This window comes from Eurypyga helias, unplaced genomic scaffold (genome assembly GCF_000690775.1).
Source record: "Eurypyga helias isolate BGI_N326 unplaced genomic scaffold, ASM69077v1 scaffold17685, whole genome shotgun sequence".
NCBI classification, from domain to species: domain Eukaryota; kingdom Metazoa; phylum Chordata; class Aves; order Eurypygiformes; family Eurypygidae; genus Eurypyga; species Eurypyga helias.
In genome coordinates this window covers 15,587-33,826 of record NW_010253563.1, presented here as the reverse complement: position 1 = coordinate 33,826, position 18,240 = coordinate 15,587, and the positions used below count along the sequence as shown (strand labels likewise).

General features: G+C 46.9%; 1 protein-coding gene across 1 annotated transcript in view; it reads left to right on the top strand.

Annotated features, from left to right (window-relative positions):
* AXIN1 (axin 1) overlaps positions 1–18,240 on the top strand; it is a gene marked incomplete at its 3' end in the record, with an annotated part of 53,981 nt that overhangs the window by 22,946 nt on the left and 12,795 nt on the right. The window contains exon 2 of the mRNA XM_010152709.1: positions 15,838–15,978. Coding sequence (XP_010151011.1) covers positions 15,838–15,978 — 141 coding nt within the window. The remainder of the gene's footprint in view (positions 1–15,837; positions 15,979–18,240) is intronic.

Below are 18,240 nucleotides of genomic sequence, written 5' to 3'. Positions count from 1 at the left end.
CGAGAATAAAATCCCCCAAAGGTTTTTGGGTGCAACTGCATTTCCAACAGTAAATTAAGATTCTTCTTCCTGATCCCTGGGTCAGCTGCTCACAGACATGCATGGCCTCTTCATCTCCTGGGGTTGGTCCCAGTCAAAGAACTGTGCAGATATTTCTTTTCCCAACCTATTCCCTAACTTTTTCCAGAGAATGCATCCTAGGGGAGAGATTTGCAAGGTTGGTGCTGGGAAATAGCTGCTTGGGAAAGCCCTCTTCCTTGCTCCTGGGGAAAGCAGCCTGATTAATTATTCTGGTTGCTCGTCTGGACTGAGGTTGGCTTCCAGTCGTGAGACTGAGGGCAGTGGTGAACTTGAAGATCTGGAGCTCAGAAATCACATCCCTTCGGCAGGCAATCCCACCAGGCAGCTTCGTTATCTGGCAGGTAACGAAGCGATCCTGCGCATGGAGGATCTCTAAGTTGCCAACAGTGAAATTCATAAATTCATTTATTATTTGCTTAAAGCTGCACAACAAACGCATGTCTGCAGCATACACAGACATCTGTTACCATCTCGAGCGGAGAAGATGATGGCATTGAGCAGTTGCTGTGTTAGCAACACGCACATGCAAAACCCAAGAGTCTCTCTTTGCTCACTTACTCGTGGTGTGAGTTTTACATCATCCTGTGGATACACGCAGAGTCCGCAAAGATCAGTCCTAGACTAAGAAACGCTGGCAAATACTGCTGTTTCTTCCCTGGATGCGACAAGATACGGGCAGCAAAAGTTGGCAGCGGGGTCTGTCGCTTCGTGTCGTGCAAGAGTCTCCCAACCGCCGGAGCAGATGTGCAGGCTCAGACATCGGTGTCACAAGCTCCTGCATGTTTTGATTAATTCATCTACGGTTTTCACACACAGGTTTGGGGACGGGTGCTTTCATCAACTTTGCGATCGAAATGTATGCCAAGGATATTATGACTCATATTACAGATTCGTGTGTAGTTTTGCAGGGGGGGTTAATAGCGATGTTAAAATACCACTCATTTACTATATAGGCGGAGCTGGCAGCGGTGGCTGTAGTCACGGTTGCCTAACATTTCCCATTATATAAAACTTTGTTGTAGTTGCTCATATCTTTATCAGACTGTGTTGTTTGGTATTCTTCCATGCTGAGATTCTGCCTAAGGCTGAATTATTTTGGCAAATTTTAGCAAAAACAAAGGGGGAGGAAATTACATTGTTATGCTCATGTCAGAGTCTTAAAACTTACTTTTCATTGATAAACTTCCAGCTTTCCTACTTTGAAGCAGGGGTGTATCGTTTGGCAAGTGGGTTGCAGGAGGTGGGAGGGGTGCTGGCAGCTTGAACATACCTTTGCTGTCCATGAGAGAATCTGTCCTAGTTGATTAAGTTACAAGGTTGTGAAAATTGCACAAGCTCTATAGTAGAGGGATTAAAATTTTGGCAGCCAGAGTATCTGAAAAGTGCATTGGCTCTGACAGTGCTCATGGCTCAGGCTTCAGAGCCTGCAGACGGCAGTTCCTGTTGTTGCTGATGATGATTCCGGAGTTTCTGACACTCGTCGTTAGGTGAGCCAGCTCTTTTCTCACATCCTCCAGAAAAGGCATTCAGCAAAGAAAAGGCTTTTTGGGCAGTGACGGGGAGGAGGTGAGGCGGGTGAGATGCTCCAGCAGTGAGCAGGTGATGTTGGGAGCTAGCAAGTGGCAAGGCTGTACAAGGTGTCAAAACTGGAAAAGGGGTTTCTGATGCTTCCCAGGGAAGCTGCCTGTTCAGCCTTAGTTCAAGCCCATCATGCAAGAGGAAGATACTGCTTATCTACTAATCTCAGCCAGTTTTGGTAATTGGATAAAATTCCCTTTGGTGCAAATGAATGGCATGTGGGAGGAGAGAAACGCTGTTCACCTCCGAGGGGGAGGGCTGTAAGCTGACCCCAGCCGTGTGATTGAACCCATAGAGCTGAACAGAGAGAGGGGCTGGGGGTGTTTGCCCCACGTAGACATGGGATGTTGTAAGGCGGATGCACGGTGCTGTCACGTGGCATTTCTTAACTTTCTCGACTCTGGCAGCTGTTTGTTGGTGTGTGATCATAGTCTACTCCTCTTCAGGACTCTTGCTTCTTCAGTGCATGTGATGACTAGTGCCAGGGGACTCACGGAGCAGGTAGGAAGGAAGGTGCACAGGGCACCTGCATTACCTCTTGCATCGTTAAAAGGCCTTGCAGAGGAAGAGGCAGAAGGTGCAAGCAGAAGAACATGGGTGCTTCCACAGTGTTTTCAGCCAGAGACACCCTGCACGACAGCCCTTCTCTTTGGGAGAGAATCATCATGGATGCCTTCGCTTTTCTGTGCACAACTTAAGACCCAGATCAGACTTACTGATGTGCTGAGCCTGCATCAAGGCAGAAGTCTTACAAAAATGCTGAGTATTAGGCCATTTCAAATATAGCATTCACATTTTGAGAAAATTCTGACTATTTCAGCAGTTGTCTTTTTGTACTGAAGAGGATAATAGCTTTTCCTTCCTCTAGGATAGCATCACAAATAAATATGAGATTCACTTGGGAAAATTACTGTAGAAGAATCTCCAACCAAGTCAGTAATGCTGCATTCAGCATGAGATTTGGGTGACGAAAGTACAGAGGGGGGAAAATAAGGATATCAATCCGTTTTTCCATGCCCTGAGCAGATGAAGTTCTGCAGAGGTGGTGCAGGATCAGTAACAGATAGTGTGATACATGAGCACAAGAGAGGTGAGTAGAAGACAGGTTTTTTCCAAACTGTAGGTTGCTTTTCCCTGCTGTTTTAAGGAGGAGACATCTAAAGCAGTGAGGCGTTTTTGTTACCTACTTGGTGAATGAAGTCCTCTATGTATAGTGTGGCACATACGCGTTGGGTAACAGATGGTGTGTTGTGCCATGCAGTTGGGCTCCAGTGTTTCACAGCTCTTGTGCTCCAGGCCCTACGCAGAAAACAGCCCTTTCCTTCACCTGCAGGATTTCATTTCTAATTATGGCCGCTGGGATGATGGCAGCACGTGGCAGTGCTCAGACTGGCCGTGGTGCTCTGCTCTGGGCTCCAGGTGCTGCAGAAGAACACGGTAGCAGCAACACGTCCTGTCAACTGGAGGTGATTTGGGACCCATCCACGGCCATCCAAAACACAGTATTAAACCAGGACTCAGCACGGGGACTCGCAAAATGTGGCTCTTGTGATTGGCCCATGATGACTTTGGTGTCTGGGAGGTTGTCGGCTGGAGCTGAAACCTCAGTGTGCATTTGAGGCAATTGTAAGATGTCTTCTCCATGTAGGTTTTCTGCTGAGATCTGGCCACAGCATCGTCGTTGTTCAGAGCGCTTAGGAGTCTCTCCACATGTTCCTGTTTTCACTAATTATCACAGTGTCTTTGGGGCATCCCTCCCCTGCTGAATTTGGTTGGGTGTCAGCAAATACCTTGTACTCAGAATTTCTGGAGGGGCAGTAAAAAGACATCAACAGAAACACACAGTTTGATCACCTAATCTTCTGTCTTTAAGACCCTGGGTAAAAAAAAATACAGCTGTCTTTTTTCTGAACAGTGGCTAATTTATTTAGAACAAAAAGCATGTTGCTTGCATTGTCATGTATTTTTCCTAAATGGAACCATCAACTGGTTTTAATTGTATAAAGATATGTAGGAATGGAACGAGAGTTCAAACAGCACTTTAAACAGACATGGTACTTCATATATATCCCCACAATAATGCATACCAGATGAAAAGATACTGTGGAATTTGTGTAATAAAGGTAAAAGCCCATATATCTGCCTGTTCTAACGGATAAGAACCAAAACAGAAAAATTGCATAAGGCAAAAGCAACAACAAGCAAATTTCACTTGCTGTAGAAGGCACCGAGAAAAAACAAGCCCAGGACTTCGCTGAGCAGTGGCCAAACACAGCAACGGGATGGACTGCGTATATAAACTTCCCAACAGCTTCCCTAACATTCTTGTGCTACAGTTAAAGGTATTTGATCTCCCCTGTGGTCTGGAGTTTAGCTGGACCTTCTGGTATTGCAGTGTCCCAGGAGCTACTTTGTGAGCTCCTGTGCAATTTGTCTGTGAGCAACTCATTATTTTTAATTTTCTTTCTTTCCCTGTCTCCTTAAGCTGTTTTTCCACTATGTTTTAATATCCATTTAAATGAGGTGAACTGGTTCTTGCACCTTGAACTATTTAGTGAATGCCTCTGGAGGTGTTGTCACCTTCCGCAGCCGAGCGTGCCCAACGGTGTCCTTCCAGTTATGGTCAAGGTGTCTGCAGTGAAGAGGGATTGCCAGCCCACCTGCGCCGGCTGGCTTCAGATCCTGATCGCCGTCTTTCTCACTGCTGAATTCTTTGCTTTTGGTTTGCCAGACACTGAATTTAGACCCGTTTGTAGAAGCACCGCCATAAGAAATGAGAAACTGAATCAGCTGATTGCATTCCTTATCTTAAAATATGACTTTGTGTGACCTCGATTGATGTTTTGGCTTCCAGGTCTTGCTGGAGGTGTAAGGGTCGATGACTGTCTGAGAACTAGGACTGTGAACGCAGGCTTCATTCTGCACCATCCAAGCAAAAGTTACTTTACTCCTGATATGAAGGGAAGGCTGGCTGTGGAGTCTTCACAAGACTGATGCCCCTCAGTATGCCTTTTTTCTGGGGACAGCAGCAAATTAGGTGCTGTTAGTCTGCTAAATTCGTAAAAGAGGGAAAAGGAAAGCTATCTCTAGGAAAGGAAAGATCTTTTTTTAACAGCATCTGTCTCCCTTACATGCAGTTTCTGTATGGTTCATTCCTTCTGGTTGCTGTTACTGCAGTTCTCCTGGGGGCTTGTCGTTGCTGTCAGCCTCTAATGGACCTTGTCAGGAGGATAACGTGACTCAGTCCACCCGCGTCTTGCCCCAGCCGCTGCGTTACATCAGCCCGGTCAGTCTGCACTGAGACGGGGACGTCAGGTTACAGGCTCCCAGTAGAGACCAGGAGACCGGGTGGTGATTTATACGTACACTGTGATGCTGACATCTCTTCAGAGCTGAGCAGTAAATAATAGAGCATGTTTAAAAGCTTTTTGCAGCTTGCCAGTATTTTGTTGTTGATACAGCCTGCCACTTGTTAACGTGATCCAACAAGTGTCCTTTAGTGACCCCATTTGGGGAACTTGCAAGACTCCGGAGGACTGGAGAAGCTCTGTTCCATGTTGCTGTACTTCTGGGACCTACTTATCCGTCATGATTGCACTTAACTGATGCTTATGAATTCCTCCTCGTGGTAAAGTGCTGATTGGAGGCAGAAGTCTTCGGGGGGGATGATCACCTTTTCTGTCCTGATCTAATGGTCTCTTGACTTTAAACTTAAACGTGTTCTCTAGATAGAAGTAAAGTTAAATGAGGCTTTGCAGGAATTTTTAATATGAAGGTTTGAAACGTCTTTGTGAAGGTTTTTTGCTCGGCTGAGTTGTTTTTTCATGTGCTGCCAATATCTGATCCCACTTCTTGACCTTTAATATACACTGAGAGAGAAGATTAGGATGTTTCTAATCAGCTGAATCTTCCCTCTGGGAGCACTATTAAATCCTGACTCTCAGCTTTATCTCTGCCAGGTCTTGCCAGCCCTCCGTGTTTTTGGTTTTGTTACCAGCTGAGGTCGGAGTTCGGTCACCTCAAAGGTTCTTGTTCAACTGGGGGAGTTTCTTGGATCCTTTCTGTAGGGGATAAGATACCAGTGAGCGGCTCTGCTTAGAGGCAGACCTCTTCGTTTCATGTGCGTCGGTGAGCCAGACCTTATTCAGTGAAATAAAGTCCTTTTTTTGTGCAGGGTTATTGCTAAGTGTCCCAAATCATTAGCAGGGCTTCATCAAATGTCTTCGTGAACAAATCTGGGTTGTTTGGAGGTGCTGAGTCAGGTTCTTAGTAGATATTCAAAATATTAGATCACTCGGTTTCTTCTGCCACACAAATGTCATTAAAATACCAAGTTTGTTGGTGATAAATTGATAATAATTTTGAGTTTCATGCTGTTGTTGCGACGAGGATTTAAGTGAGGCTATCAAGTCTGCGGTCGTGTGGCTCGGCCTGTGTTATGTGCCCCAGTGATCCAACCAGCAGTTTAACGTCAGAGCTGCAGCTCCTCTTGATCAGACGGAGCCCTTTTGAGTTGCGTATCTTCCCCTTCCATTGCAGCCGTCAGCAACGCCACTGTGTTGATTGAAGTGTCGGGAAGTTTCTCCCGGGAAGCAGTACAGATAGCGGATTGCAGTGAAGTTTTCGTCCTTCTGAAAAGCTCTGGTGATCTAGGTGAGGACCGAGCCCAAGCAGGATGATTTTCACTTTGGGGCATGGAAACCACCGGAATCAATGTGGTCCACGTACCTGTAGATGTCCCTGCACCGTCCCATGTTCTTGAACGCTCCACAGGCTCTGTAGGTACATCGAAGGAGGAGAGTGGTCTTGGAGTCACTGGCCAAAGCCAGATGCTTTGTTCCCATCCAAAAAACTTATCCTACAGGCCCTGGTCTTAAGGTACTGAGCTTGCACAGAAATCTGCTCGTACTTTCTTTCTTGTAAGACCTTTCTCGATGAGCAGAAATTTTGGCAAAGAAGAATCGAGGCACTGGAGAATCCCCAATTCTGCCTGGTTATACCAGTCCTCCTCAGATCTTTTCTTGGAACGAGCAGGCAAAGCGAAATACTTTCCATTTCAGAGGAGCGTGGACAAACAACATTGCTTCAGACGGAGAAGAAAAGCAGCAGACGGAGTTACAGCGCTGAATCCTGCTAGCCAAGAGCATGCTCTTGCCTTTATTCCATCATTCCTGGAACACAGTGTTCTTATTGTATTCCTCCTCGCCCTGCTCAGTGCCTCTCCTCGGGCTCGGGACTCGGAGATGCCCCGACCATGATGCTGGCGGGTTTGGCCAAGTTAAAAAAAGCATCACACGCATTTCGGAAATGGACCCTCTCCCTTGCCTGACGTTAGGTAAACGTGTGTTCTGAAAACCTGGATCCCGTTAGAAAGGTTCCCGCTGTCTGGAAAACAAAGTACTCGCTTGCCTGGTTTAGTCATTAAGTAAATTTGTGGTTTGGTTGAGACGAAAAATAATGAAGAAAAGCTGTTGAAATCCTGGGATTAATTTGATAGTTTGCAGGCAGTGGTGTTTATAAACGGAGGTGCTGCCTTCTTCAGGTTACGAGCAGAGCCGGGTATGAGCCTGGGCTTCCCTTTCTCCCCGCGCCTCAGAGGCAGGCGTTTGGACGTCGTTTGTTTCGCGAAGGCCCTGGCCGCGTGGCAGGGGGGATGCTCCGGCCTGGAAGCCACGTTGCGGGGGTGTCTGCACGGCCAGCCCGCGCCTGGAAAGCCGGGAGACGCTTTCGGCTGCTTGTTCCATCTGCGGAGGGAGCAGGGTGCTGGGCTGCAGGCAGGGTGGGAACAGGGGACGGACGGTTGCTGGCTTGGCGTGACGTGGAAGGCTGGGAGGTTTGCTGGTACCTTTACATCGCTGACGTGATAGTTGTATTGCTCCTTCTGGGAAGAGCCGTTTCCTCCGCGGCTGCTTTACGTCTCGCAGCTGCCCTGCCTTCCCAGGGAAGAGAAGTCATGGGGAAAAGGCACAGGAGCCCGCGCAGAGACCCCCATAGCTCTCTGCGGTGGGTTTCCTCTCTCTGCCATCGCCAGTTGACCAGGTACCTAGGAGAATCACCCCGGAAAGCAGAGACGTGGGAGCTGGCACTGCTGTGTGCTGTCTGAAACGGCTGCGGTGTGTGTTCACCCGCTTCAGCACATAAACATCAGATATATATAAAAATATCACTTGCCATACTAAAGGTAGATGTCATTTCACTCTGATCAGCCAGTTAGCAGAGTAGAAAGGTTTCACTGATCAGTCTGTTGCTGAATTTTGCCCAGCTCTCCGTTGATGCAGGGAAACGTGGCCCAGGGGGAGCACGTTGGGAGGGTCAAACACTGCGGGGACCCCACTTGTTTTGGCGGGGTTGGCTGTGGGCTGGTTCTCACCCAAACTTTTGGGAGCGGGAGCATGCTGGAGCATGGCATCCCCTGCCTGGGGATGGGAACCCCAGCTCCTGGAATGCTGCAGGGCTCATGCAGACAGGCCCTGTGGTTTGAAAATGCATTCATTTTATTGCAAAACGTGACCCTAAAGCTCATTGGCGCTCCTGTTCTGACACTCCTCCTTACACATGTTGTCCTGTCTTCATTTTGGAGGTGTCAGGAGGATTTGGTCCTCAGGGTTAAGGTCCTCTCACCGCATTTAGAATGTGTTTTAATGTCAGTCACAGATTTTGATAGGCGAGTGTGGCTTACAGGTGGGAGCAGCATACCCTGCGGATCCAAAACACACTCAGGAGTTGCTGGTTTTGCCCTGGTTTTGTGGCATCTTAAGTCACTAGAGAGGCTTTTGGCTGATGGAGCCAGGCCGCTCCAGAGCTGTAAGGCTCCTGTTCAGTCACAGTGCAGTCAGATGTCCTGTATACTTCAGAGAAAATGTCCCTATTTAGCATCAACTGTTCATATTAATCGTGTCATCATTAAAAAACTATGTTATGGTACATATTCAGACTAACACGCTGAATTGAGTCTAAGGAAATACCTGTTACTGTTAGATATGGAACAAAATGTTCTGTGATGTTGGCTTTATTTGAGGAAGATGATCCAAATGCCCTGTTAATTGATGTGCAGGCATTGTGTTGCCCATATTTTCTCTTTTATTTTAATTCATTTCTTGTGCATTGGGCTATTAAAGAAATGAGGGGCTTCATCTTATTCTCGGGAAGATGCACATTGGTTTTAGGAAGGATTTTACTTTATTGCATGGCACTATAAAAAACTATACTATTAAGTTTAAAAACTATTAAGTTTAAAAATCCAGTTTGAACTAATTTTTAAAGTTTTGTTTTTAAGTAGTAGGCAAATTATAGTGTTACATTGGGGTGGTAAATGGGCATAGCCTTGCCTCTGTTGGGAAGGAGGAGCTGGGAGGGCTGATTTGTGCAGTCAGATGAAATCTTGGACTTGTTCTCCAGTTTCCTTGGAACGTCGTGGTTGCATCCTGTTGTTGGAAAGCCTCTCCTAAGAAGGTTAGGGTGATGATAAGGCAATACAGCCACAATATTGAGCCCGTCTAGTCTTTATTTGCCTCCTAAGGCAAACAAATTATGTTCTGTATTTCAGCTGCCTTCCTAGATTCTGACTAATTCTAAATCACCTTTCTCACCCACCTTGCTGTATCCTATAATCTAAATTATTGGTTTCAATTAATGCGTCTTCTGTCCCCCTGCTCCTGCCTGAGAAGTGTCATGGCCTTGGTAAATGCAAAAGAGTGAGAAGTTGGAAACTCAGGCTGGTAGATCTTGGGTTTAGCTTTTGTGACTGTACTTTAATACTTCGCAATAATTACTGAAGCTCCCCATAAAATAATCTCCACGTACTCCTAAAATGGAATTGAATGTCTTTGAATAAAAAAGGAGTCCTTATCTGTTCTTTTAGTTAAGTTTTTATTTATTTCCCTTCTTCCTCCAGCGTGGGAGGATGAATAAGCACGGAAGAAGATACAGATTTGCAAAGGCAAGGAGCGCTAAGGACCGTCGGTTTTTTCATCAGCTTTTTAAAACCCAGACTGTAATCATAAATTCCCTGATAGCTAGAGCATGCAGAAGTCATCTTTAAGCCTACAAGTGACAGGCTGCTGTTGCTTTTCAAACTTCAGATTTCTTTTTTCTTTTTTTTTTTTTGTAAGACACAACTTTGATCTGGTTCCTTTGTAATGCTCTGCAGAACGCTGGGGCCGCTGCGCTCGCCGGCTGCAGGGATGGAAGTGAACTTTTCTTGGCGAGAGCCATCTGGAGACCTCAAAGAACAGATTAACTTGTCCAGAATTGATGTGATCTTTGAAGAAGCTGCCCTTGCCTAGAACACATGTGATTAGCTTGACACTGGCAGTGATAAAGTTGAGGTGCACAGCAGTGTCTGAGTACCCCCAGTAATTGGGAAGAGTTTTAAGTGGAGCAGCCCTGAGGATTTGCAATCAAATTATCAGCTAAATCCCCAATTTTAACCTCTTGAGCAGACTTTGCATCTTTAGTGCAGGTTAAATCCTGTCAGGAGTAACATTCTCAGCTTTGCATTTTCACAGGCATTTGTTCTTAGCTCCAAAACATACCCGTCGTGATTTATTGGGGAAAGCTGTGAATGCTTTGGGGTATTTCTAGTGGTTTTATACTCAGTACAGTGCAGCCTTCTGTGATGGTTGTTGGTACTGTGGATTGGAAACGGCAACTTTTCTGTTCAGGTGGTAGATTGATGTAATCTTGTAAATCAGACTCCTTGGTGGATGCTGTCCCAATCCCTTGTTTAAAGGTGACTCAGCCACTGTTGTCAGCACGTGCTATTTAAATATGCTGAGGGGATTTGCTTTGGCTTGTACATCATAAGCTAACATGTGCACCTTTTAATTTGATTGACTGGTCGTGATAATGAAATGTGGTATTGCGTGAGGGATGTGACAGTCACCCACTTGTTGGTCGATATAAGTATGGGAAGTAAGAGAGCTCTATTCGTGTCTGACCAGCCAGATTCTCAGGAAGCTCTCATTTTGAAAGCCTTTTATTTTTTAATTGGGTGGAAGCGCGTAACTTTTGAAATGAAAAAATTAATTCTTTCACTGAATTCCACTGAATAAGTGGGAGACATTAAAATAATGAGCTGGAAGGATGTCTGAGCATTGGACTGTGTCCTCCCAACCATAGAAACAAAATGACCAGGGACACCAAAAAGTGCGGGGCTTAGTGCCGAGTTCCTCCGGTAAATGTAGCTCTGGAAATAGTCATCTTTAAAAACACAAAGGACTGTAAACGTTTGAACTGAGTTGTCCGAAGTTGGTGTGAAAAAGCAGGGTGGGAGCGCAGAGGCTCGGTAGGTGGGACTGGTTGGGTTGCAGCCCTTGTCGGTGGTCCCTGGGCACCATCCTTGACCCAGACACAGCCCACTGAACGCGGAAAGGAGGAATTGAGACCTGCTACGAGGTTCCTTGCTGCTGTCCAGGAGGGAAAGTGATGTGGCTGGGACGAGAGGTCCTGGGGCTCTGCAGAGCAGGTTTTGGGCTGTCCTTCCCTGGGACTTACCCCCGGCCTCGCTTCTGCAGCTTGGAGCATTCCAAGGCAACTTGTGAAATTTGGGTGATTATCAGCTGCCTCGTGGCTAAAGCCATCTAATAAAATGAGATTCCTCCTGTGTTAAAAATGAGCTCTGCTCACCCAAACCCTGGTGACCAAAGGTTCAAAGTGTGGCATGGGAGGAAATCTTCTGGAAGCGCTGTTTGGGGGAATGAAAGCAGAATGCCTTGGTGTTTTGTCATCAGCAGCTTTGTGAGTCTTTATCTCTTGGGTTTACTATTGTAGTGTCTCAAGCAGCTGCTTCCTCAACAGCACAGGGGTTTGGAGGTGCCTTGCCATGCTACCAGGGATTTGGGGACCCAGTTGTCTCAGGGTCAGGCGGGTCGGGAACCATGCAAGAGGGGGACTGCCAGCCTGCCTGGTTTCTATCACAGCTACAATTCTTTTGAGTAAAAATTTTCTTCCAGAAAATGTCAGTGTCATAAAAATTCAGTACTAGAGCTGGAGGAGATGTTACCAATCAAAACTGATGGATCTGATCAGCTTCCTTATTAGTCTGGGAGCTGCTTGAGGCACACAGGAACTGCTAGCAGACTTGGGAAGACCATGGCCCACAGACCTGCCAGTGGTGGTATGCAACTTATTCCCTCCAGTGAAAATATAAATTCTACAGAAATTAGTTGCCTAGAGGTCTTTCATCAAGAAGTTCCCTTCTTGCCTCGTTTTTTTTTTCTGTGCTTGATGAAGGACATCAGTGACGAGGTGCGTATCTTTTGAGAACCAAAGGGAGTGCTGTCTGGATTTGGGTTTGCAGGCAGGATCTGTGAGGAGTTTCCTGTGCTGTGGGTGCTGAAGGTGATGCAGTTCTTCCCCAGAGCAGGCTAGCCCTACTTTTTTTTGCATACAGAAAAGACTATCATGTTTGGCAAAAACTGGGGACTCAGCATCTCTGATTTAGAATTGAAGCAGCCATCAGTGGGGAGCTGTGTGAAGGAGACTGGGGATCCCAGGCTGGAAGGAAAAGGACGCTCTTAGGGACTTGGGATGCAATGGGAAGTCCAGCCAGGGTGAGAGGACCGAAGAGGACCTCACCTCTCTTCTTGCCTACATTGAAGCCCCAAGATCTGATAGTGCTAATGTTCAAAGTGCTGTGAGCTGGTCTTAGCTGGAGGAGTGGGAGATTTGCAGCCAAGGCAACACGCGAAAGGAACTCTGAACAGGTAGAAGAAAGCCCTGAGGAGATGCCTGCTGGTTTTCTCCAACAGTTTTGGCCCTTGTCAGCATTACCAGCAGTTACAGTGATCAGTGGAGGGCTTTATGCAAAGAAAAAGCAGCTGGTCAGGTTGACTTACTTGGGTCGCTGTGATCTCTATTATAATTGTTCCCTGTGTGATTATTTTGAGGGTTGAGCAACTGAGAGCTGCAGAAGAGACGTGCAGCTTTATTTCTGCCATGTGTGAGATGTTCTGTGTTCGTTTCAAAAACATTCAGTGCTTTTCTGTCAAAAAAAAGAAAGAAATCCGGAAGTCTGCAGGAATTTTTGTGAAGTCTAACTTTAAATGCTCACCTTTCTTTTTATCACCCTTATCAGCACATAGAGCTCGGTATGTGAGGTTTTTAGCTGACATTTCAAATCGCTCTGAGTGTGGCTGTATCCCTTTTAAAGCAGCCTCCCCTTCCAGATCAGAAGTGACCAGGATTTTTTGTTAGACTCCATGTTCCTTTAATGTTTTCCTCCTAATAGATGTTGAAAGCGTTCTTCAGAGGCACGGCACAAAACATTCAAATAGTGATACGAGCCAGCTGAAGAGAGTTGTCAGGGAGAGGGAACATTAGGAGAAGGATTGAATACAGATGGATTCCTCAAAAGTAATGTAACCTGTTATGATTGCTTTGAAATCCTATACCCTCTCCGTCTACTTATGCTTACCGAAAGTTTACATTTGCATTGATGTATTAGAGGCAGAGCTAAAATGGAAGTAATCCCTGTTGTATACATGCTTAAGTGTGTAATTTTAGCTAAATACAACAGTTGTGACCAAACTCTTGCTTGCATCCTCAGTGGCAAGCCCACAGCCGTGGAGTGCTGCAGGAGAGCCCATCCATCCCGACTCCTCTGGAGGGGCCAGGGACCACCCGGCACCAATCTGCTTGCTCTTGGGTCCTTCAGCCATCTCAGATCCATACCCAGTGAAGTCCTCAGGTGCTTTCTGCTGTATCAGCAGATTGATCTGTGCATTTTATACCCATATATCAGAGTGCTTTCTTAATATACTGCTGGAATAATCCATGCCACTTCCAGAGAGTCGTAGCAGAAGGTCCACTAGAAGTTGGTGCTATATTTTAATTGGGTTATCCAAAAAGCATCCTTCTCTTTGCCTGCAGGGAAGGCCTGAGCTATCCATCATTCCTGCCTCAATTTAAGAGGTTGTATCAGCCTCCATCACGCAACTGTCATATCAGATTTGACAGGAGGGTTGCACGGCATGGCGCTCCATTAATGCTCACGACTGACCATTATGCGAGGGGAGAACTGGTGAAGGGAGGGCTGGTAAGGTTTTCGCATATTATACCTTGCTTTTTAGGGTGAACTTGTTCAAATTATTTCCAGCCCTAAATATTTGCCCTAGAAAGCTGTTCTGCAATCTGATGGAATATAGAAATAAGGTGGCTCCAGTGCACATTGACAGTGACAGGCAGAAGGTTTATGTGCTAGATGTCCGTGGTGACTCGCCGTCTCAAGGTGCCCATAAACATTTGTACCCAGCCGCCCTGTGCTGGACCCAAGCATGGAGAAACCTCACAAAACAGCCTTGGCTTCAGACAGCCATGAAAAACTTCAGCTGACTCAGTTTTGGGTGTTCTTGACACCGCTCTGCAAATACACTGAGCTTTGTCCTCCGAGGAGAAACAGCTTGGAGGTTTTGTTGGTTTGTGGCAAGCAAAATATTACTTGTCTCTTTGTGAGAATGGGAGGGTGTTTCTTTCCAGCTGACCCCATAGTGCACCTAAAGCAATATAATTTTTCGTAGTGGCCAGGGAGCATCCATCTCAAGGAAAACTGTTTGGTTCCGTGCCTAGGAGCAGGCGGCCGTGGTGAACAGGTGCTCTATGAGCGGTGTTGGCTGAAGGCCGTAGCCCTGTCACAGTCAGGTTTTGAAGTACTTTGGTAATGCTTCCATCCTTGTGCACCGAGTACCATATTATACATAAACCACTCTGGAAACCTCCACCTTACACGGGTTGTCTGCTAGTCCCGGTCCGTGTAGGGGCTGTGCTGCGTTTACACTCTGCACCAGTACGCAGAAACAGCCAACTTTTCCCTCTGCCGGTGTCTTCGTCGCCTCCGGTCCTTCCATCTGTGTCTTTCTCATGGGTTTCCATGTCTTATCTCAATGTAAACTCATGGTGGCAGGGACTGTTTTCTGTTGTCGGTGGGACTTTGACCGCTGCGGTAGAGCCACAAAAGCTTTTCCCATCAGAACTGGGAAGAGCAAATGGCGTGACATGTCCTCCTTGGAGGTGTTTGCTCAAGGTCCGTTACAAACCCCACCAACAAGGTGCCGGTCGCTGAGTTACTAAAGGAAAGATCACGCTGATGAGCTTTGTGATCTGAATTAAAACAGGATTCTGGCCTTTCAGAGCTGCTAGCAGAGCTTGGAAAACCCAGGAATTCACTGAAGATGTCTTGCAGATGCTGCTCTTCGTGCCGAGGGGTGCTGTGGGATTAAACAATGCTGTGTTGCTGTGAACGTTTCCGCTTGTTCCTCCTCCTGGCAGATTGCAAAACGACGAGAGGGTGCCTGCAGGTGACTGTCCGGCGGCGTGGCGGAGCTGGAGGCACGCTGGCAGCGGTAGCTGTTGTATGCGGTAACCGTCGGTGTGCAGCTCTTGCCTGCTGGTCTCACAGGCTGCTTCACCGCTAGTGCAGGTCTCCTCCGAGCAAGGAGCCCGCTTCCCAAGACAGCTCGTGCAGGCGGTCTCTTCTACCCTTTTGCGTGAGAGAAAGAGGTTGGCCTGCTCGCACGCGTACTCGAATAACCTGTCTGCAGGACAAGGCATGTGGTGAGGTACAAAGAAGCAGCCATAGATCCATGGCCGATGGTCCAGTGGACAACCCGGTGTGATTAGCTGGTCCGTACTGGTGGAATTTGAAAGTGTTTGATGTACCAGAGTGTGACATTTGAGGTCGCTTTAGGTTGTAAGCAGCAGCCATTTCTTGCTTTACCTCCCTCCCTTGGCAAGTGTGTTGGACTGAAGAGGGATGTAAAAGCAAGCTGAGGATGGGTGAGCCATGCTACATGTTCCTCGCAGCTGGAAGAGTAGAAAAGGAAAGATGCTGTCTCGTTATCTAGACAGTGCTTTTAGATGTCCTGCCTTGCTCGTAGAATGACAGTGCTAAGTTATAACAGTTAGCTGATGGACACAATAAACCCTGATGGGAACTGGACTTCTTCCATGGAGTCTTGTTCCCTCTCTTCTTTATCTCTAATAGCGTCATCTTCATTACTCCATTTGCTTCCAGTTACGAGTTAAATTGTTCATCTTTCTGTCAATGCAGGTTAATACGAACACAGCTTAGTCTGCAGCCTGTCACCGATGCTGGGGCTCCAGGCAGACTCCTCCTGCCCGTGATGCCGAGTGTGGTCAAGGTTGTGTCCTTCTAATTTGCCTCTCTCATTTTCCTTGCAGGCATGGGTCGTGGCGAGAGCCTGTTAACCCTTACTATGTCAACACGGGCTACGCTTTGGCGCCGGCGACCAGTGCCAACGACAGCGAGCAGCAGAGCATGTCCAGTGATGCCGATACGATGTCGCTGACGGACAGCAGCGTGTGAGTAACTCCGCTCCGGTGGGACAAGAGCGTGTTTGTCTCTTTAGGGGTGGTGCTGCTGTTGTGCTGCTCTGCGGGAGGCTTTGCCCCAGCTGGTGTTGGGGGGAGTATCTTACTAGACTGAGGTCGTGGTCATTCTTGCTTTCTTTCCAAGCGGGATTGTTTCGTCACTGTGCAGACGACTCAGCTTTGGCGGTCTTGGGAGCATTTGCAACATCATACGGTTTGAGTGAACTAAAATAAACGATGCTCAGTCGGAGTTCCTGCAGTGTTTCTTGCCAGGTGCAAGAAATATTGGAAATGTTGGATGGCTTTGTAGTAAGTGATTTGAGATGTAGTGTCTTCTGCATGTCAGACAGAGCTTTCTTCTTACCTGAGGTTTCTCCTCTTGAGGTTTTTTGTTGCCAAACTGTGCTCAGTCTCGACTGCTCTTCAGTAAGATTGGTGTCTGACCAGTTCCAGTTAAAGTCTGGTGACTGCTGCATTTTAACACAACTTGTACTGAAAAACCTTTCTTGCTTTTTTCCTAGTTCCTACCCTCTCGACAGCGCCCCGCATCTCACCCCTGAGACACCTTCTTTAAAGATGGTCTGCAAAGGGAGAAAAAAGAGGTTATAAGATTTTGATGTGACTGCATCTGTGGGATAAAAAAAAAGGATTTAGGAAAAAATATTCAGTGTTTGGTCTGTTTTTCAGTAGTGCAAATGCAAAGTGTCTTTCTGTAGAGCAGAAACCCTTTGATTCTTCAGGCAAAAGATGACAGGTTTACAGAATTAAGAGAGGGTTTTATTAACAGCAGTGCTGTAAACACAAAGTCCTCCAAGAGGCTCGTTTAGTGTCAGTGTGAATGTCAGGAGCTGTCAGACCTTGTTGGAGAACCTTTCTAGTCTGTGTTGCAGGTGTTGTTAGGGGATGCTGAAAGAGTTCCCTGCCTGCCCTCGGTTAACATGGTGAGATGGCAAATGCGTGACACGGCTTCTGTGTCCGCTGTGGTGGCTCTGTGCAAGCCGACAGCCTGCTTGTCTCTGGCTCTGTGGAGGCTTGGAGCCAGTTAGGAGCAGCTATTGAGTCCACTCTGCTCACTGCCACCAGCTCCTCACGCCTCAGCTGTGTCACAGTGCAGAATGGAGGCGGCAGCCCTTGGCCAAAGGGACACGGGAGGCGGAGGATGCCCCTGGGACAGAAAGTTGTAGAGGACCGCTAATTAAAGGCTCAGTTTGATACAAATCCAGCTGCTTTGCCACATCCTTCTGCGATTCTTCATATTCATCAATTTATGTGGAGAAGTGCTCTGAAGTTAGCAGGGGTCATGTAACTTCTTGTTATCAGGAGAGACAGATGTAAGAACCCTTCAAAATTAATTAGCTTTTAGCACTTCCTTTTCCACTGGTCCAGCAGGCTCAGGGGGTTGCACTGATGGTGATACCTGCAGTAAGTTGTGATCATTTATGCCGGAGTTCTTCGCCCTCTTAATTTTTATTTCAGTAGCCATAATTTATTTCTTTCACGGGCAGAATCATTTCTGTTTGACCATCCTAGGTGTCCTTTATTCGTTGCTCCTTTTTCCTTTAAGCATTTCATCCCTTCTACGCCCGCCATCGGCTGCTTCTAGGACTTTAATTAACACTGATGTGTGCGCTGCCTTCTGCTAATAACTACCCCAATCTCAGTGGTTCATTTTAATTAAGTCTCAAAAATCATAAGGGTAAACCTGTGATCTTTCTTTCTGTGCATCTCAAACTGGATGCATGCAGATTGAGTCCCGAATCGGGATTCTGGACATACAGCCTTGACCTTTGCCTTACAAAGGCTCTGTCTGCTTTCAGCACTTGCTCTTCGTTACGTCCTTTAAAACTCCAGTACCAGGTTTTGTTCAGTTTTCACATGGCGTTGCTGAACCTCTCTGCCTCCCCGAGTTTCAAAGGAATTTTTGCAGAATTGCTCAAGGCAGCAAAAATGAAGAACAACCAGACGCAAGTTAAAGAAGGGACTCCGGCTGCTTGACAAGACTTGCATGTCTCAGTGCTTTGAATTCGGGCCTCCTCTGAGTAAAATGGCAACAAAAGCCTCGTTTGCTGATGAGCGAGATTCTTCCCTAAGCATGCTGTTTACATACAGCAGTCAAGCTCAGCAGTGAAGAAGTCTGGCTTCTGCTCCAAGGCAGCACGTGAACTGGGTGTGATCCCAAAGCGGAAACCTCCGTGACCCTCCATCAGAGGAGAATGTGTCCGGACAATCCGGATGCAAACATCGGCTGATTGA